The sequence below is a fragment of the Pongo pygmaeus genome, chromosome 17, assembly GCF_028885625.2.
Source record: "Pongo pygmaeus isolate AG05252 chromosome 17, NHGRI_mPonPyg2-v2.0_pri, whole genome shotgun sequence".
NCBI classification, from domain to species: Eukaryota; Metazoa; Chordata; class Mammalia; order Primates; family Hominidae; genus Pongo; species Pongo pygmaeus.
Window position 1 is genome coordinate 61642652 of NC_072390.2, and position 20380 is coordinate 61663031.

At 56.9% G+C, this 20380-nt stretch overlaps 3 protein-coding genes across 7 annotated transcripts in view; 1 reads left to right on the top strand and 2 right to left on the bottom strand.

Annotated features, from left to right (window-relative positions):
* The window catches only part of KATNAL2 (katanin catalytic subunit A1 like 2), a 330528-nt gene that overhangs the window by 51242 nt on the left and 258906 nt on the right, over nucleotides 1–20380 (top strand). The gene's annotated exons all lie outside the window — the stretch shown is intronic.
* Nucleotides 2477–4958, bottom strand: LOC134738454 (elongin-A3-like). The gene has a single exon (XM_063653628.1). It carries the CDS (start codon nucleotides 4254–4256, stop codon nucleotides 2544–2546), a length of 1713 nt encoding a protein of 570 aa, XP_063509698.1. The 5' UTR covers nucleotides 4257–4958; the 3' UTR covers nucleotides 2477–2543.
* Nucleotides 14307–20319, bottom strand: LOC129018897 (elongin-A3). The gene is made up of 2 exons (XM_054460937.2): nucleotides 14503–20319; nucleotides 14307–14427 (listed from the first exon to the last, which is right to left on the bottom strand). Exons 1-2 carry the CDS (start codon nucleotides 16020–16022, stop codon nucleotides 14307–14309), a joined length of 1641 nt encoding a protein of 546 aa, XP_054316912.1. The 5' UTR covers nucleotides 16023–20319.

Here is a 20380-nt window from a genome sequence, read left to right on the forward strand (position 1 = left end):
TTTGCTGTGTTTCCAGACTTCCGGCTACCTCACGAAGAGGATCCTAGTGCAATACTGGCCATGCTTCCGGAGCTCCCAGAATGAGGATTGTTTTGTAAATAGGTGGGAAGAGAATTGAGCTGTCCTGGGTCAGTGTAGCAATGTTACAGCAGGATCCTTAGGTTGATGCTGAATTCTATTCTGGGGCAGGTTTATGTGTTGTGTGGGGGTTGTTTCCTTTCTGTCTTTTGGAGCGGGTGTGTCGCAGTGGGAGCAGGGATCTGCTGAGGTCTGTCTCGTTCTCCAGTAATGAATGAGTTTAATGGGTGCAGCCGCTGTTTTCAGTAGCACGCCAGTGGGGGCATCGATGAGCTATGAGGAGCTAGAGCTTGCTCGGATTGCTTCCTTGTGTTTGTGTTTTGAGTTGTGTTTGCTTGTTTCGTGCTTGTTCTCCATTTCGGCAGGGGAAACGATTTTCCAGGAAGGAAGGTTGTTGCCAGTGGAAAACAATTTGGTTCCGAGGGACTGGGGTTTCTGGCTGGGAGTGGGGAGGGGCTGCAGGGTGATCGGTGGCCACTCCACCTCCTCCAGAGAGAGCGTGTGGCTTCTCTGCCTTGGGGAGGATATTCTGCTCTCTTGTGAGTTTTGCAGGCCACCTGAGATTCTCTCTTGAATTGCTGTCAAGAAATAGGGACGGGCGTTGTCTCTGGCCCTTGCTGGGGAAGGTTTTCTGAGGTTTTGTTTTTCAATTTTGAGACGGAGTTTGGCTTCTGTTGTCCAGCCTGGAGCGCAGTGGTGGGATCTGGGCTCACCGCAAACCCCGCCTCCCGGGTTCAAGCGATTCTCCTGTCTCAGCCCCCTGAGTAGCTGGGATTACAGGCGCTCGCCAGCAAGCCCAACCGAGTTTCGTCTTTTTAGAAGAGACGGGATATCCTCAGGTTGGTCAGGCTGGTCTGCAACTCCTGACCTCAGGTGGTCCGCCGGCCTCGACCTCCCAAAGCCACGGGAATACAGGCGCGAGTCACCGTGCCCGGACATGTCTGAGTTTTACGCGGTCGCTGACTGGATTATGTCCCCTTCCCCGGAACGGATGCTTTTCTGTCTTCCTTAAGGGTAGCATCTCTGTGGCACCCCGTTTCTGGCTCCTTCCGTGTTCTTCAGGCTTGAAGGCCTTCTTTGACGTGCACCGGCATCCACTCAGGTGCCTGCTTCCAGGAGCTTCCCAGCCCCCATGCTGCTGACAGCCCAGGGTACAGGACTTTGATCTCTTCTGCTGCCCTTGCTCGGTTTTGCCTTGCGGCTTATGTCTTTGTATTTCTCTCTCTACCCCTCACTGTCGGTAACGCCTAAGAACGAGGTTTACTTAATGGGGGGGGGGGGGGTGTGTGCGCGTGCGTGTTTGTGTGTGTGCGCGCGCGTGTGTGTGTGCGTTTGTGTGTGTGTCTTTGTTTGTGTGTATGTGTGTGTGTCGTATCTGGCACACGGACCTGTGACTACCAGCCCGCGTGAAGCCAACAAATGCCCTGAGTTAGAAGGCAAACGTTCACCAAAGCTTGCAGGAGCTGGTAGGAGGTGAAGTCAAGGTAGTTAACCCGGTCATCTCATGGGAATTAGAAACTCTGGTTGGCAGGTTTAGACTTCCTGATCGAGAACCTAAATAAGCTGATTAAGGTGTCGCCATTCTTTCACAGGGGTTCTGGGTGAAAAGATTGGGAATGACTCTAGTAAAAGTGTTTTGACTTAAGGAACGTACCAGTTGTTAGCATTTATGTATGAAAGCCAAGAGTTCCTTTCTTCAAACAAACAGCAGTTTTCTTTGAGGTGTGCTCTGGTTGTGTCATCCAGGCTGGAGTGCAGTGGAATGAGGAAGGGTCACCGCAACCTCCGCTTGGCCAGCTCAGGCGATCCTGCCACCTCAGCCCTTTAAGGAGCTGGGACCACAGGGGCCGTGCCACCACGCCGGGCTAATTTTGGTATCTTTTGTGGAGACGGGGCTTCTCCGTTTGGCCCAGCCTGGTCCCCACCTCCTGGGCTCAAGCGATCTGCTTTCCTCGGCCTCCCGGAGGAGGATGGCTCACGATTAGAGGATCATGCCCGGCCTTTTATCTAAAAGAAAACAACAACAGTAACAAGACATTTTGCGTAGTCGGAGTTATCAGTGTCAACTGATGGATTGAGAGTTTGTGTCTAAGAAGTCCCTGTGTGCTCCATGATTTCAGAAGAGAGAACAAACGGCAAAAGGGACTCTCACATCTCGTACCTGATTTATGATGGCAACTAGGGCGTTGTTTAAAAAACGGTCGGTGAACCACCAAAGCAGAGTTGATCCGAACGCGTTCATAATATCTTCTGAATTCTGAGGTGTCCTCCAAGCAGGGAGGCAGTGGCCGGGTGTGGGAGGCAAAAATCACAGGGCCAGCGCTTGACACCTGCAGAATTCAGAGGCTCAACTTTGCACCCAGCCAAGGGTCCTGGTGTCCATTGGAAGTTTCGTTCCCCAACCCGCGTTGACTTTGCATTGGTCCTCCTCCCCCCAGATTTTATGTGTAAGGCAAGTCCTGAGTTTATCGTCGGGAGAATCTTCTCTTGTAGTCTCGAACTGCCTTGGCCATCAGCGGGGCCACTTTCTTGGCAGCCTGTTTCCGGGTCTTGGCCGCGGGCGCCGCGTGCTCATTGCTGCTGCTCAGGCAGGGGTTGGCCCGCTTCTCAGGGGGCCCGTGAAGGACGTTGCTGCTGCTGCTGCTGCTGCTGCTGCTGCTGCCGCCGCCGCCGCCGCCGCCGCCGTCCCCGAGGCCGGAGGCAGCCTGGCTGCTTCCTGCGGGCTGGGGGGCTGGCTTGATCTCCCCGTTTCCGGGGTCAGCGGCTCCTGCAGACTTCTCTTCCCTCCTGGAAGCATCATAAGGCGTCTTGGCCACAGAGTTGAAACAGATCATCTTTGTCTGTCGGCCGCTGGGTTTGTTTTCAAGTGCAGATCGGATTTTCGTGGTCACTACTCGCAGCCGCTGCTCTCGGGCGTCGCGAAGCCGCAGGTACAGCTCCCGCCAAGACTCGTGCTCCCGCGGCTTTTCTCCCTTGAAGTCCTGGAGACAATGAATCCTCCATAATTCATCTGTCTCTCGAGCGAGTGCGTGGTTGTCTTTCTCTGTGCGATACAGCTGATCAGGCGTCCACCCTTCCGGAACGGGTTCAAGAACCGAGTAGGCGACCCCTCCCACGTCGCCGAGGGCGTCCGGATTGTTTCTAAGCACCGGGAGGCACTGCTGGCGCAGCGTCAGCACCTGGAGCTGGCAGGCAGGCCTGGAGCCCGAGTACACCTGCAGCCTAGCATTCACTCTGCGTCCAGGGAAAGCGGCTTCCTCCTGGAACGTTGGCGCGGAGAGTGCTTCTGGCTCTGCCTGGGAGGTCATGGCCTCAAAAGCGGACAGCAGATCGTAGTTGGCCTGCATCCAGGCCGCTGAGGGGTCCCAGAGCTCTGCGAAGAGAAGGCTGGGCACCGTTTTCGGCCCGGCGGAATCAGCGCCGGCCGCCTGCAGCCTCTCTGACTGGCTTTCCTGGACAGGAGGCGATTTGTGAGCCGAAGCCCAGCGGGACGATTTGCGCCCCTTGCTGTGGCTCGCCACCGCTTCCCCCTGAGGTTGGCCCTGGCAGCCCGGACCCGGCAGAGGCCCGCCCTGAGCGGCGTGAGCGTGGCCTCTTCCGGGTTGCTTCCCGGGCACAGCGGGCTCAGGGCCCTCGGGCGTCGGGAGGGGAGCGGTGCGCGTTGGAGGGTCCCGACGGGGGCCGGAATCAGCTGGGGCCGTTCTGGGGCGCTTTCTCTCGGCTCTGGGCTCGCGACTGGGAGACCTCGGGTGAGGTCTCTGTTGTCCCGGAGGTGTTCTGCGTGCTGTCCGTCCGTGCTGAGGGCTGTGAGATGGGCTCCTGGGGGCCGTCGCGTTTTCTGGGAAGCCCCAGGCCTTTTCCTGGTCCTGGAGAGCCTCCCCGAGGCGCTGTCGGGAAGCGCTGTCCTCAGCGTCCTGTGGGTCAGGCCCGGTGTTTCGGTCCACAAGCACCAGCTTCTTCCACCGGGCCGCTAAGTCTCTGGCAAAGTCGCCCACGTGCTGGTGCTTCCGCAGGCGCTTCACCGTCTTTCTGATTCCAGTCTCCGCCAGGATGTCTGCCGTCATGGGCAGGGCGGAGAGTTTCTGCAAATATTTCTCCAGCTTTTTTGGGTTCGTCTTCGTGGCCAGACGCACCTGCAGCTTCTGCACTGCGCGCAGCGTAGTGGAGCCTGCCGCCATCTCAGCAGAGCTGTGCAGGCGTCGCTGTCCTCGCGTTCGCGGCTCTGTCCTCGGGGCGGCGGGACACGAAGTCTGGGGTGGCCGGTCCTCGCTGCCCGGTCGCCAGGCAGCGACCTCGGGATGTGGAGTCACAGCCTGGCGCGAGCTCGGTCCTCGGAGCAGTGGGCCACTGGTTCCGGGGCGCTGGTCCTCGCGGACCGCAGGCCTCGGGGCGTGGAGTCCCCACAACCTGGAGCGAGCTGGGTCCTCGGAGCAGCGGGCCACTTGGTCTGGAACGCCGGTCCTTGCAGACAGCTGAGCAGGCCCGCTTCTGTCCCTCGGGATGTGGAGCCGCAGCCTGGAGTGACCTCTGCGCTGCGCCGTCCGAGGCGGAATGCAGCTGGGCTGCCAGAGCCCGGCCTTATATAGCCAGCCCCGGGCCCACCCAGGACTCAAGCCCTGACCCCCTTGGGCCTTGGGCAGCCCCGCCCCAATACGAATTCATTCCGTCAGCCCAACGCAGCCAATCGGGACGGTCCACGCCAGGTGGACTGCTGTGCCCGGCAGGTTCATTAGGTTAATTGCAGCCTGGACACACCCCACTGAGTTCTACCGTTGGCCCTCCTTGTTCCCAGCCCCCGCATCTGTGGATTCCCAAAGACACAGACAGAATCCCCTTGGGAGTAAAAGCGAAAATAACAACACCGCAAGACAAAATCGTAGGAAGGAGAACCAACAGAGGAGGACAACTCTTTACCTGGGATTGCCGTCGTGTGAGGGGACTTGGAAACATTCGTAGAAAAGTGGGATTAAGGGAGAAAAATGAAAAAGGTGTATTTTACTTCTCGACCCCGTCTCCATCAACTTCGAGACCCTTCTGGAAGCAGTGTCTCCTCCCCGCCGTCCAGCCCATCCCTAAAGCCCCCCAGGGTCCTGGGAATGTAACTGTTTCCATGCAATCTTTCTTCCGTTGTTAACTGAAGAAAACTGGGTGCCCTTTACAGGTTTTCTAAGACAAGGAAACGAAAAGAAGTCAGCAGGCGCCAAATCAGGACGGTAAGGTGGACGCCTCGTGATTTCCCATGGCAAGTCTTGCCCAGCTGCCCTCGTTGGAAGAAAGGCATGAGCAGGAACGTTGTCGTGGTGGAGAAGAACTCTCTGGTGGGGACCTTCTCCGCTCCAGCTTTGGCTAACTCTCTGAAAAGGCTCTGCCAGTGAGCAGATGTGATCAGGGTTTGGCCCTCCAGAAAGCCAACGAGGAGAATCCCTCTGGCATCCCCCCCCAAACGGTGGCCATGACCTCCGCTCTTGACTGCTCCTCTGTGGCTTCGGCTGGAGCACTGCCACCTCTTGCTAGCCACGGCTTCGTGCTTGGTCTTCAGGATCCTGCCGGGTAGAGCCAGGTTTCGTCTCCTGCTGCCAATCTTGGAAGAAATGCTTCAGGATCTTGCTCCCACCGGTTGTTTAAAATCTCCTCGGAAAGGCTTGCTCTGGCCTGCAGCTGATATCGGCGCCACGGTTTGGGCAGCCGAGTTCCACTCTCACCTTTCAGTCCGAATGGGGAAAACACAACCATTTGAAGTATGAGGATTCGGGTGTTAAGCCTTTTCTGAGAATTACCCTCCGTGTTGTGTAGAGAAATAGGTAAATTTGCTGTGTTTCCAGACTTCCGGCTACCTCACGAAGAGGATCCTAGTGCAATACTGGCCATGCTTCCGGAGCTCCCAGAATGAGGATTGTTTTGTAAATAGGTGGGAAGAGAATTGAGCTGTCCTGGGTCAGTGTAGCAATGTTACAGCAGGATCCTTAGGTTGATGCTGAATTCTATTCTGGGGCAGGTTTATGTGTTGTGTGGGGGTTGTTTCCTTTCTGTCTTTTGGAGCGGGTGTGTCGCAGTGGGAGCAGGGATCTGCTGAGGTCTGTCTCGTTCTCCAGTAATGAATGAGTTTAATGGGTGCAGCCGCTGTTTTCAGTAGCACGCCAGTGGGGGCATCGATGAGCTATGAGGAGCTAGAGCTTGCTCGGATTGCTTCCTTGTGTTTGTGTTTTGAGTTGTGTTTGCTTGTTTCGTGCTTGTTCTCCATTTCGGCAGGGGAAACGATTTTCCAGGAAGGAAGGTTGTTGCCAGTGGAAAACAATTTGGTTCCGAGGGACTGGGGTTTCTGGCTGGGAGTGGGGAGGGGCTGCAGGGTGATCGGTGGCCACTCCACCTCCTCCAGAGAGAGCGTGTGGCTTCTCTGCCTTGGGGAGGATATTCTGCTCTCTTGTGAGTTTTGCAGGCCACCTGAGATTCTCTCTTGAATTGCTGTCAAGAAATAGGGACGGGCGTTGTCTCTGGCCCTTGCTGGGGAAGGTTTTCTGAGGTTTTGTTTTTCAATTTTGAGACGGAGTTTGGCTTCTGCTGTCCAGCCTGGAGCGCAGTGGTGGGATCTGGGCTCACCGCAAACCCCGCCTCCCGGGTTCAAGCGATTCTCCTGTCTCAGCCCCCTGAGTAGCTGGGATTACAGGCGCTCGCCAGCAAGCCCAACCGAGTTTCGTCTTTTTAGAAGAGACGGGATTTCCTCAGGTTGGTCAGGCTGGTCTGCAACTCCTGACCTCAGGTGGTCCGCCGGCCTCGACCTCCCAAAGCCACGGGAATACAGGCGCGAGTCACCGTGCCCGGACATGTCTGAGTTTTACGCGGTCGCTGACTGGATTATGTCCCCTTCCCCGGAACGGATGCTTTTCTGTCTTCCTTAAGGGTAGCATCTCTGTGGCACCCCGTTTCTGGCTCCTTCCGTGTTCTTCAGGCTTGAAGGCCTCCTTTGACGTGCACCGGCATCCACTCAGGTGCCTGCTTCCAGGAGCTTCCCAGCCCCCATGCTGCTGACAGCCCAGGGTACAGGACTTTGATCTCTTCTGCTGCCCTTGCTCGGTTTTGCCTTGCGGCTTATGTCTTTGTATTTCTCTCTCTACCCCTCACTGTCGGTAACGCCTAAGAACGAGGTTTACTTAATGGGGGGGGGGGGTGTGTGCGCGTGCGTGTTTGTGTGTGCGCGCGCGCGTGTGTGTGTGCGTTTGTGTGTGTGTCTTTGTTTGTGTGTATGTGTGTGTGTCGTATCTGGCACACGGACCTGTGACTACCAGCCCGCGTGAAGCCAACAAATGCCCTGAGTTAGAAGGCAAACGTTCACCAAAGCTTGCAGGAGCTGGTAGGAGGTGAAGTCAAGGTAGTTAACCCGGTCATCTCATGGGAATTAGAAACTCTGGTTGGCAGGTTTAGACTTCCTGATCGAGAACCTAAATAAGCTGATTAAGGTGTCGCCATTCTTTCACAGGGGTTCTGGGTGAAAAGATTGGGAATGACTCTAGTAAAAGTGTTTTGACTTAAGGAACGTACCAGTTGTTAGCATTTATGTATGAAAGCCAAGAGTTCCTTTCTTCAAACAAACAGCAGTTTTCTTTGAGGTGTGCTCTGGTTGTGTCATCCAGGCTGGAGTGCAGTGGAATGAGGAAGGGTCACCGCAACCTCCGCTTGGCCAGCTCAGGCGATCCTGCCACCTCAGCCCTTTAAGGAGCTGGGACCACAGGGGCCGTGCCACCACGCCGGGCTAATTTTGGTATCTTTTGTGGAGACGGGGCTTCTCCGTTTGGCCCAGCCTGGTCCCCACCTCCTGGGCTCAAGCGATCTGCTTTCCTCGGCCTCCCGGAGGAGGATGGCTCACGATTAGAGGATCATGCCCGGCCTTTTATCTAAAAGAAAACAACAACAGTAACAAGACATTTTGCGTAGTCGGAGTTATCAGTGTCAACTGATGGATTGAGAGTTTGTGTCTAAGAAGTCCCTGTGTGCTCCATGATTTCAGAAGAGAGAACAAACGGCAAAAGGGACTCTCACATCTCGTACCTGATTTATGATGGCAACTAGGGCGTTGTTTAAAAAACGGTCGGTGAACCACCAAAGCAGAGTTGATCCGAACGCGTTCATAGTATCTTCTGAATTCTGAGGTGTCCTCCAAGCAGGGAGGCAGTGGCCGGGTGTGGGAGGCAAAAATCACAGGGCCAGCGCTTGACACCTGCAGAATTCAGAGGCTCAACTTTGCACCCAGCCAAGGGTCCTGGTGTCCATTGGAAGTTTCGTTCCCCAACCCGCGTTGACTTTGCATTGGTCCTCCTCCCCCCAGATTTTATGTGTAAGGCAAGTCCTGAGTTTATCGTCGGGAGAATCTTCTCTTGTAGTCTCGAACTGCCTTGGCCATCAGCGGGGCCACTTTCTTGGCAGCCTGTTTCCGGGTCTTGGCCGCGGGCGCCGCGTGCTCATTGCTGCTGCTCAGGCAGGGGTTGGCCCGCTTCTCAGGGGGCCCGTGAAGGACGTTGCTGCTGCTGCTGCTGCTGCTGCTGCTGCCGCCGCCGCCGCCGCCGCCGCCGCCGTCCCCGAGGCCGGAGGCAGCCTGGCTGCTTCCTGCGGGCTGGGGGGCTGGCTTGATCTCCCCGTTTCCGGGGTCAGCGGCTCCTGCAGACTTCTCTTCCCTCCTGGAAGCATCATAAGGCGTCTTGGCCACAGAGTTGAAACAGATCATCTTTGTCTGTCGGCCGCTGGGTTTGTTTTCAAGTGCAGATCGGATTTTCGTGGTCACTACTCGCAGCCGCTGCTCTCGGGCGTCGCGAAGCCGCAGGTACAGCTCCCGCCAAGACTCGTGCTCCCGCGGCTTTTCTCCCTTGAAGTCCTGGAGACAATGAATCCTCCATAATTCATCTGTCTCTCGAGCGAGTGCGTGGTTGTCTTTCTCTGTGCAATACAGCTGATCAGGCGTCCACCCTTCCGGAACGGGTTCAAGAACCGAGTAGGCGACCCCTCCCACGTCGCCGAGGGCGTCCGGATTGTTTCTAAGCACCGGGAGGCACTGCTGGCGCAGCGTCAGCACCTGGAGCTGGCAGGCAGGCCTGGAGCCCGAGTACACCTGCAGCCTAGCATTCACTCTGCGTCCAGGGAAAGCGGCTTCCTCCTGGAACGTTGGCGCGGAGAGTGCTTCTGGCTCTGCCTGGGAGGTCATGGCCTCAAAAGCGGACAGCAGATCGTAGTTGGCCTGCATCCAGGCCGCTGAGGGGTCCCAGAGCTCTGCGAAGAGAAGGCTGGGCACCGTTTTCGGCCCGGCGGAATCAGCGCCGGCCGCCTGCAGCCTCTCTGACTGGCTTTCCTGGACAGGAGGCGATTTGTGAGCCGAAGCCCAGCGGGACGATTTGCGCCCCTTGCTGTGGCTCGCCACCGCTTCCCCCTGAGGTTGGCCCTGGCAGCCCGGACCCGGCAGAGGCCCGCCCTGAGCGGCGTGAGCGTGGCCTCTTCCGGGTTGCTTCCCGGGCACAGCGGGCTCAGGGCCCTCGGGCGTCGGGAGGGGAGCGGTGCGCGTTGGAGGGTCCCGACGGGGGCCGGAATCAGCTGGGGCCGTTCTGGGGCGCTTTCTCTCGGCTCTGGGCTCGCGACTGGGAGACCTCGGGTGAGGTCTCTGTTGTCCCGGAGGTGTTCTGCGTGCTGTCCGTCCGTGCTGAGGGCTGTGAGATGGGCTCCTGGGGGCCGTCGCGTTTTCTGGGAAGCCCCAGGCCTTTTCCTGGTCCTGGAGAGCCTCCCCGAGGCGCTGTCGGGAAGCGCTGTCCTCAGCGTCCTGTGGGTCAGGCCCGGTGTTTCGGTCCACAAGCACCAGCTTCTTCCACCGGGCCGCTAAGTCTCTGGCAAAGTCGCCCACGTGCTGGTGCTTCCGCAGGCGCTTCACCGTCTTTCTGATTCCAGTCTCCGCCAGGATGTCTGCCGTCATGGGCAGGGCGGAGAGTTTCTGCAAATATTTCTCCAGCTTTTTTGGGTTCGTCTTCGTGGCCAGACGCACCTGCAGCTTCTGCACTGCGCGCAGCGTAGTGGAGCCTGCCGCCATCTCAGCAGAGCTGTGCAGGCGTCGCTGTCCTCGCGTTCGCGGCTCTGTCCTCGGGGCGGCGGGACACGAAGTCTGGGGTGGCCGGTCCTCGCTGCCCGGTCGCCAGGCAGCGACCTCGGGATGTGGAGTCACAGCCTGGCGCGAGCTCGGTCCTCGGAGCAGTGGGCCACTGGTTCCGGGGCGCTGGTCCTCGCGGACCGCAGGCCTCGGGGCGTGGAGTCCCCACAACCTGGAGCGAGCTGGGTCCTCGGAGCAGCGGGCCACTTGGTCTGGAACGCCGGTCCTTGCAGACAGCTGAGCAGGCCCGCTTCTGTCCCTCGGGATGTGGAGCCGCAGCCTGGAGTGACCTCTGCGCTGCGCCGTCCGAGGCGGAATGCAGCTGGGCTGCCAGAGCCCGGCCTTATATAGCCAGCCCCGGGCCCACCCAGGACTCAAGCCCTGACCCCCTTGGGCCTTGGGCAGCCCCGCCCCAATACGAATTCATTCCGTCAGCCCAACGCAGCCAATCGGGACGGTCCACGCCAGGTGGACTGCTGTGCCCGGCAGGTTCATTAGGTTAATTGCAGCCTGGACACACCCCACTGAGTTCTACCGTTGGCCCTCCTTGTTCCCAGCCCCCGCATCTGTGGATTCCCAAAGACACAGACAGAATCCCCTTGGGAGTAAAAGCGAAAATAACAACACCGCAAGACAAAATCGTAGGAAGGAGAACCAACAGAGGAGGACAACTCTTTACCTGGGATTGCCGTCGTGTGAGGGGACTTGGAAACATTCGTAGAAAAGTGGGATTAAGGGAGAAAAATGAAAAAGGTGTATTTTACTTCTCGACCCCGTCTCCATCAACTTCGAGACCCTTCTGGAAGCAGTGTCTCCTCCCCGCCGTCCAGCCCATCCCTAAAGCCCCCAGGGTCCTGGGAATGTAACTGTTTCCATGCAATCTTTCTTCCGTTGTTAACTGAAGAAAACTGGGTGCCCTTTACAGGTTTTCTAAGACAAGGAAACGAAAAGAAGTCAGCAGGCGCCAAATCAGGACGGTAAGGTGGACGCCTCGTGATTTCCCATGGCAAGTCTTGCCCAGCTGCCCTCGTTGGAAGAAAGGCATGAGCAGGAACGTTGTCGTGGTGGAGAAGAACTCTCTGGTGGGGACCTTCTCCGCTCCAGCTTTGGCTAACTCTCTGAAAAGGCTCTGCCAGTGAGCAGATGTGATCAGGGTTTGGCCCTCCAGAAAGCCAACGAGGAGAATCCCTCTGGCATCCCCCCCCAAACGGTGGCCATGACCTCCGCTCTTGACTGCTCCTCTGTGGCTTCGGCTGGAGCACTGCCACCTCTTGCTAGCCACGGCTTCGTGCTTGGTCTTCAGGATCCTGCCGGGTAGAGCCAGGTTTCGTCTCCTGCTGCCAATCTTGGAAGAAATGCTTCAGGATCTTGCTCCCACCGGTTGTTTAAAATCTCCTCGGAAAGGCTTGCTCTGGCCTGCAGCTGATATCGGCGCCACGGTTTGGGCAGCCGAGTTCCACTCTCACCTTTCAGTCCGAATGGGGAAAACACAACCATTTGAAGTATGAGGATTCGGGTGTTAAGCCTTTTCTGAGAATTACCCTCCGTGTTGTGTAGAGAAATAGGTAAATTTGCTGTGTTTCCAGACTTCCGGCTACCTCACGAAGAGGATCCTAGTGCAATACTGGCCATGCTTCCGGAGCTCCCAGAATGAGGATTGTTTTGTAAATAGGTGGGAAGAGAATTGAGCTGTCCTGGGTCAGTGTAGCAATGTTACAGCAGGATCCTTAGGTTGATGCTGAATTCTATTCTGGGGCAGGTTTATGTGTTGTGTGGGGGTTGTTTCCTTTCTGTCTTTTGGAGCGGGTGTGTCGCAGTGGGAGCAGGGATCTGCTGAGGTCTGTCTCGTTCTCCAGTAATGAATGAGTTTAATGGGTGCAGCCGCTGTTTTCAGTAGCACGCCAGTGGGGGCATCGATGAGCTATGAGGAGCTAGAGCTTGCTCGGATTGCTTCCTTGTGTTTGTGTTTTGAGTTGTGTTTGCTTGTTTCGTGCTTGTTCTCCATTTCGGCAGGGGAAACGATTTTCCAGGAAGGAAGGTTGTTGCCAGTGGAAAACAATTTGGTTCCGAGGGACTGGGGTTTCTGGCTGGGAGTGGGGAGGGGCTGCAGGGTGATCGGTGGCCACTCCACCTCCTCCAGAGAGAGCGTGTGGCTTCTCTGCCTTGGGGAGGATATTCTGCTCTCTTGTGAGTTTTGCAGGCCACCTGAGATTCTCTCTTGAATTGCTGTCAAGAAATAGGGACGGGCGTTGTCTCTGGCCCTTGCTGGGGAAGGTTTTCTGAGGTTTTGTTTTTCAATTTTGAGACGGAGTTTGGCTTCTGTTGTCCAGCCTGGAGCGCAGTGGTGGGATCTGGGCTCACCGCAAACCCCGCCTCCCGGGTTCAAGCGATTCTCCTGTCTCAGCCCCCTGAGTAGCTGGGATTACAGGCGCTCGCCAGCAAGCCCAACCGAGTTTCGTCTTTTTAGAAGAGACGGGATATCCTCAGGTTGGTCAGGCTGGTCTGCAACTCCTGACCTCAGGTGGTCCGCCGGCCTCGACCTCCCAAAGCCACGGGAATACAGGCGCGAGTCACCGTGCCCGGACATGTCTGAGTTTTACGCGGTCGCTGACTGGATTATGTCCCCTTCCCCGGAACGGATGCTTTTCTGTCTTCCTTAAGGGTAGCATCTCTGTGGCACCCCGTTTCTGGCTCCTTCCGTGTTCTTCAGGCTTGAAGGCCTCCTTTGACGTGCACCGGCATCCACTCAGGTGCCTGCTTCCAGGAGCTTCCCAGCCCCCATGCTGCTGACAGCCCAGGGTACAGGACTTTGATCTCTTCTGCTGCCCTTGCTCGGTTTTGCCTTGCGGCTTATGTCTTTGTATTTCTCTCTCTACCCCTCACTGTCGGTAACGCCTAAGAACGAGGTTTACTTAATGGGGGGGGGGGGTGTGCGCGCGTGCGTGTTTGTGTGTGTGCGCGCGCGTGTGTGTGTGCGTTTGTGTGTGTGTCTTTGTTTGTGTGTATGTGTGTGTGTCGTATCTGGCACACGGACCTGTGACTACCAGCCCGCGTGAAGCCAACAAATGCCCTGAGTTAGAAGGCAAACGTTCACCAAAGCTTGCAGGAGCTGGTAGGAGGTGAAGTCAAGGTAGTTAACCCGGTCATCTCATGGGAATTAGAAACTCTGGTTGGCAGGTTTAGACTTCCTGATCGAGAACCTAAATAAGCTGATTAAGGTGTCGCCATTCTTTCACAGGGGTTCTGGGTGAAAAGATTGGGAATGACTCTAGTAAAAGTGTTTTGACTTAAGGAACGTACCAGTTGTTAGCATTTATGTATGAAAGCCAAGAGTTCCTTTCTTCAAACAAACAGCAGTTTTCTTTGAGGTGTGCTCTGGTTGTGTCATCCAGGCTGGAGTGCAGTGGAATGAGGAAGGGTCACCGCAACCTCCGCTTGGCCAGCTCAGGCGATCCTGCCACCTCAGCCCTTTAAGGAGCTGGGACCACAGGGGCCGTGCCACCACGCCGGGCTAATTTTGGTATCTTTTGTGGAGACGGGGCTTCTCCGTTTGGCCCAGCCTGGTCCCCACCTCCTGGGCTCAAGCGATCTGCTTTCCTCGGCCTCCCGGAGGAGGATGGCTCACGATTAGAGGATCATGCCCGGCCTTTTATCTAAAAGAAAACAACAACAGTAACAAGACATTTTGCGTAGTCGGAGTTATCAGTGTCAACTGATGGATTGAGAGTTTGTGTCTAAGAAGTCCCTGTGTGCTCCATGATTTCAGAAGAGAGAACAAACGGCAAAAGGGACTCTCACATCTCGTACCTGATTTATGATGGCAACTAGGGCGTTGTTTAAAAAACGGTCGGTGAACCACCAAAGCAGAGTTGATCCGAACGCGTTCATAATATCTTCTGAATTCTGAGGTGTCCTCCAAGCAGGGAGGCAGTGGCCGGGTGTGGGAGGCAAAAATCACAGGGCCAGCGCTTGACACCTGCAGAATTCAGAGGCTCAACTTTGCACCCAGCCAAGGGTCCTGGTGTCCATTGGAAGTTTCGTTCCCCAACCCGCGTTGACTTTGCATTGGTCCTCCTCCCCCCAGATTTTATGTGTAAGGCAAGTCCTGAGTTTATCGTCGGGAGAATCTTCTCTTGTAGTCTCGAACTGCCTTGGCCATCAGCGGGGCCACTTTCTTGGCAGCCTGTTTCCGGGTCTTGGCCGCGGGCGCCGCGTGCTCATTGCTGCTGCTCAGGCAGGGGTTGACCCGCTTCTCAGGGGGCCCGTGAAGGACGTTGCTGCTGCTGCTGCTGCTGCTGCTGCTGCTGCCGCCGCCGCCGCCGCCGCCGCCGCCGTCCCCGAGGCCGGAGGCAGCCTGGCTGCTTCCTGCGGGCTGGGGGGCTGGCTTGATCTCCCCGTTTCCGGGGTCAGCGGCTCCTGCAGACTTCTCTTCCCTCCTGGAAGCATCATAAGGCGTCTTGGCCACAGAGTTGAAACAGATCATCTTTGTCTGTCGGCCGCTGGGTTTGTTTTCAAGTGCAGATCGGATTTTCGTGGTCACTACTCGCAGCCGCTGCTCTCGGGCGTCGCGAAGCCGCAGGTACAGCTCCCGCCAAGACTCGTGCTCCCGCGGCTTTTCTCCCTTGAAGTCCTGGAGACAATGAATCCTCCATAATTCATCTGTCTCTCGAGCGAGTGCGTGGTTGTCTTTCTCTGTGCGATACAGCTGATCAGGCGTCCACCCTTCCGGAACGGGTTCAAGAACCGAGTAGGCGACCCCTCCCACGTCGCCGAGGGCGTCCGGATTGTTTCTAAGCACCGGGAGGCACTGCTGGCGCAGCGTCAGCACCTGGAGCTGGCAGGCAGGCCTGGAGCCCGAGTACACCTGCAGCCTAGCATTCACTCTGCGTCCAGGGAAAGCGGCTTCCTCCTGGAACGTTGGCGCGGAGAGTGCTTCTGGCTCTGCCTGGGAGGTCATGGCCTCAAAAGCGGACAGCAGATCGTAGTTGGCCTGCATCCAGGCCGCTGAGGGGTCCCAGAGCTCTGCGAAGAGAAGGCTGGGCACCGTTTTCGGCCCGGCGGAATCAGCGCCGGCCGCCTGCAGCCTCTCTGACTGGCTTTCCTGGACAGGAGGCGATTTGTGAGCCGAAGCCCAGCGGGACGATTTGCGCCCCTTGCTGTGGCTCGCCACCGCTTCCCCCTGAGGTTGGCCCTGGCAGCCCGGACCCGGCAGAGGCCCGCCCTGAGCGGCGTGAGCGTGGCCTCTTCCGGGTTGCTTCCCGGGCACAGCGGGCTCAGGGCCCTCGGGCGTCGGGAGGGGAGCGGTGCGCGTTGGAGGGTCCCGACGGGGGCCGGAATCAGCTGGGGCCGTTCTGGGGCGCTTTCTCTCGGCTCTGGGCTCGCGACTGGGAGACCTCGGGTGAGGTCTCTGTTGTCCCGGAGGTGTTCTGCGTGCTGTCCGTCCGTGCTGAGGGCTGTGAGATGGGCTCCTGGGGGCCGTCGCGTTTTCTGGGAAGCCCCAGGCCTTTTCCTGGTCCTGGAGAGCCTCCCCGAGGCGCTGTCGGGAAGCGCTGTCCTCAGCGTCCTGTGGGTCAGGCCCGGTGTTTCGGTCCACAAGCACCAGCTTCTTCCACCGGGCCGCTAAGTCTCTGGCAAAGTCGCCCACGTGCTGGTGCTTCCGCAGGCGCTTCACCGTCTTTCTGATTCCAGTCTCCGCCAGGATGTCTGCCGTCATGGGCAGGGCGGAGAGTTTCTGCAAATATTTCTCCAGCTTTTTTGGGTTCGTCTTCGTGGCCAGACGCACCTGCAGCTTCTGCACTGCGCGCAGCGTAGTGGAGCCTGCCGCCATCTCAGCAGAGCTGTGCAGGCGTCGCTGTCCTCGCGTTCGCGGCTCTGTCCTCGGGGCGGCGGGACACGAAGTCTGGGGTGGCCGGTCCTCGCTGCCCGGTCGCCAGGCAGCGACCTCGGGATGTGGAGTCACAGCCTGGCGCGAGCTCGGTCCTCGGAGCAGTGGGCCACTGGTTCCGGGGCGCTGGTCCTCGCGGACCGCAGGCCTCGGGGCGTGGAGTCCCCACAACCTGGAGCGAGCTGGGTCCTCGGAGCAGCGGGCCACTTGGTCTGGAACGCCGGTCCTTGCAGACAGCTGAGCAGGCCCGCTTCTGTCCCTCGGGATGTGGAGCCGCAGCCTGGAGTGACCTCTGCGCTGCGCCGTCCGAGGCGGAATGCAGCTGGGCTGCCAGAGCCCGGCCTTATATAGCCAGCCCCGGGCCCACCCAGGACTCAAGCCCTGACCCCCTTGGGCCTTGGGCAGCCCCGCCCCAATACGAATTCATTCCGTCAGCCCAACGCAGCCAATCGGGACGGTCCACGCCAGGTGGACTGCTGTGCCCGGCAGGTTCATTAGGTTAATTGCAGCCTGGACACACCCCACTGAGTTCTACCGTTGGCCCTCCTTGTTCCCAGCCCCCGCATCTGTGGATTCCCAAAGACACAGACAGAATCCCCTTGGGAGTAAAAGCGAAAATAACAACACCGCAAGACAAAATCGTAGGAAGGAGAACCAACAGAGGAGGACAACTCTTTACCTGGGATTGCCGTCGTGTGAGGGGACTTGGAAACATTCGTAGAAAAGTGGGATTAAGGGAGAAAAATGAAAAAGGTGTATTTTACTTCTCGACCCCGTCTCCATCAACTTCGAGACCCTTCTGGAAGCAGTGTCTCCTCCCCGCCGTCCAGCCCATCCCTAAAGCCCCCCAGGGTCCTGGGAATGTAACTGTTTCCATGCAATCTTTCTTCCGTTGTTAACTGAAGAAAACTGGGTGCCCTTTACAGGTTTTCTAAGACAAGGAAACGAAAAGAAGTCAGCAGGCGCCAAATCAGGACGGTAAGGTGGACGCCTCGTGATTTCCCATGGCAAGTCTTGCCCAGCTGCCCTCGTTGGAAGAAAGGCATGAGCAGGAACGTTGTCGTGGTGGAGAAGAACTCTCTGGTGGGGACCTTCTCCGCTCCAGCTTTGGCTAACTCTCTGAAAAGGCTCTGCCAGTGAGCAGATGTGATCAGGGTTTGGCCCTCCAGAAAGCCAACGAGGAGAATCCCTCTGGCATCCCCCCCCAAACGGTGGCCATGACCTCCGCTCTTGACTGCTCCTCTGTGGCTTCGGCTGGAGCACTGCCACCTCTTGCTAGCCACGGCTTCGTGCTTGGTCTTCAGGATCCTGCCGGGTAGAGCCAGGTTTCGTCTCCTGCTGCCAATCTTGGAAGAAATGCTTCAGGATCTTGCTCCCACCGGTTGTTTAAAATCTCCTCGGAAAGGCTTGCTCTGGCCTGCAGCTGATATCGGCGCCACGGTTTGGGCAGCCGAGTTCCACTCTCACCTTTCAGTCCGAATGGGGAAAACACAACCATTTGAAGTATGAGGATTCGGGTGTTAAGCCTTTTCTGAGAATTACCCTCCGTGTTGTGTAGAGAAATAGGTAAATTTGCTGTGTTTCCAGACTTCCGGCTACCTCACGAAGAGGATCCTAGTGCAATACTGGCCATGCTTCCGGAGCTCCCAGAATGAGGATTGTTTTGTAAATAGGTGGGAAGAGAATTGAGCTGTCCTGGGTCAGTGTAGCAATGTTACAGCAGGATCCTTAGGTTGATGCTGAATTCTATTCTGGGGCAGGTTTATGTGTTGTGTGGGGGTTGTTTCCTTTCTGTCTTTTGGAGCGGGTGTGTCGCAGTGGGAGCAGGGATCTGCTGAGGTCTGTCTCGTTCTCCAGTAATGAATGAGTTTAATGGGTGCAGCCGCTGTTTTCAGTAGCACGCCAGTGGGGGCATCGATGAGCTATGAGGAGCTAGAGCTTGCTCGGATTGCTTCCTTGTGTTTGTGTTTTGAGTTGTGTTTGCTTGTTTCGTGCTTGTTCTCCATTTCGGCAGGGGAAACGATTTTCCAGGAAGGAAGGTTGTTGCCAGTGGAAAACAATTTGGTTCCGAGGGACTGGGGTTTCTGGCTGGGAGTGGGGAGGGGCTGCAGGGTGATCGGTGGCCACTCCACCTCCTCCAGAGAGAGCGTGTGGCTTCTCTGCCTTGGGGAGGATATTCTGCTCTCTTGTGAGTTTTGCAGGCCACCTGAGATTCTCTCTTGAATTGCTGTCAAGAAATAGGGACGGGCGTTGTCTCTGGCCCTTGCTGGGGAAGGTTTTCTGAGGTTTTGTTTTTCAATTTTGAGACGGAGTTTGGCTTCTGTTGTCCAGCCTGGAGCGCAGTGGTGGGATCTGGGCTCACCGCAAACCCCGCCTCCCGGGTTCAAGCGATTCTCCTGTCTCAGCCCCCTGAGTAGCTGGGATTACAGGCGCTCGCCAGCAAGCCCAACCGAGTTTCGTCTTTTTAGAAGAGACGGGATATCCTCAGGTTGGTCAGGCTGGTCTGCAACTCCTGACCTCAGGTGGTCCGCCGGCCTCGACCTCCCAAAGCCACGGGAATACAGGCGCGAGTCACCGTGCCCGGACATGTCTGAGTTTTACGCGGTCGCTGACTGGATTATGTCCCCTTCCCCGGAACGGATGCTTTTCTGTCTTCCTTAAGGGTAGCATCTCTGTGGCACCCCGTTTCTGGCTCCTTCCGTGTTCTTCAGGCTTGAAGGCCTTCTTTGACGTGCACCGGCATCCACTCAGGTGCCTGCTTCCAGGAGCTTCCCAGCCCCCATGCTGCTGACAGCCCAGGGTACAGGACTTTGATCTCTTCTGCTGCCCTTGCTCGGTTTTGCCTTGCGGCTTATGTCTTTGTATTTCTCTCTCTACCCCTCACTGTCGGTAACGCCTAAGAACGAGGTTTACTTAATGGGGGGGGGGGGGGTGTGTGCGCGTGCGTGTTTGTGTGTGTGCGCGCGCGTGTGTGTGTGCGTTTGTGTGTGTGTCTTTGTTTGTGTGTATGTGTGTGTGTCGTATCTGGCACACGGACCTGTGACTACCAGCCCGCGTGAAGCCAACAAATGCCCTGAGTTAGAAGGCAAACGTTCACCAAAGCTTGCAGGAGCTGGTAGGAGGTGAAGTCAAGGTAGTTAACCCGGTCATCTCATGGGAATTAGAAACTCTGGTTGGCAGGTTTAGACTTCCTGATCGAGAACCTAAATAAGCTGATTAAGGTGTCGCCATTCTTTCACAGGGGTTCTGGGTGAAAAGATTGGGAATGACTCTAGTAAAAGTGTTTTGACTTAAGGAACGTACCAGTTGTTAGCATTTATGTATGAAAGCCAAGAGTTCCTTTCTTCAAACAAACAGCAGTTTTCTTTGAGGTGTGCTCTGGTTGTGTCATCCAGGCTGGAGTGCAGTGGAATGAGGAAGGGTCACCGCAACCTCCGCTTGGCCAGCTCAGGCGATCCTGCCACCTCAGCCCTTTAAGGAGCTGGGACCACAGGGGCCGTGCCACCACGCCGGGCTAATTTTGGTATCTTTTGTGGAGACGGGGCTTCTCCGTTTGGCCCAGCCTGGTCCCCACCTCCTGGGCTCAAGCGATCTGCTTTCCTCGGCCTCCCGGAGGAGGATGGCTCACGATTAGAGGATCATGCCCGGCCTTTTATCTAAAAGAAAACAACAACAGTAACAAGACATTTTGCGTAGTCGGAGTTATCAGTGTCAACTGATGGATTGAGAGTTTGTGTCTAAGAAGTCCCTGTGTGCTCCATGATTTCAGAAGAGAGAACAAACGGCAAAAGGGACTCTCACATCTCGTACCTGATTTATGATGGCAACTAGGGCGTTGTTTAAAAAACGGTCGGTGAACCACCAAAGCAGAGTTGATCCGAACGCGTTCATAATATCTTCTGAATTCTGAGGTGTCCTCCAAGCAGGGAGGCAGTGGCCGGGTGTGGGAGGCAAAAATCACAGGGCCAGCGCTTGACACCTGCAGAATTCAGAGGCTCAACTTTGCACCCAGCCAAGGGTCCTGGTGTCCATTGGAAGTTTCGTTCCCCAACCCGCGTTGACTTTGCATTGGTCCTCCTCCCCCCAGATTTTATGTGTAAGGCAAGTCCTGAGTTTATCGTCGGGAGAATCTTCTCTTGTAGTCTCGAACTGCCTTGGCCATCAGCGGGGCCACTTTCTTGGCAGCCTGTTTCCGGGTCTTGGCCGCGGGCGCCGCGTGCTCATTGCTGCTGCTCAGGCAGGGGTTGGCCCGCTTCTCAGGGGGCCCGTGAAGGACGTTGCTGCTGCTGCTGCTGCTGCTG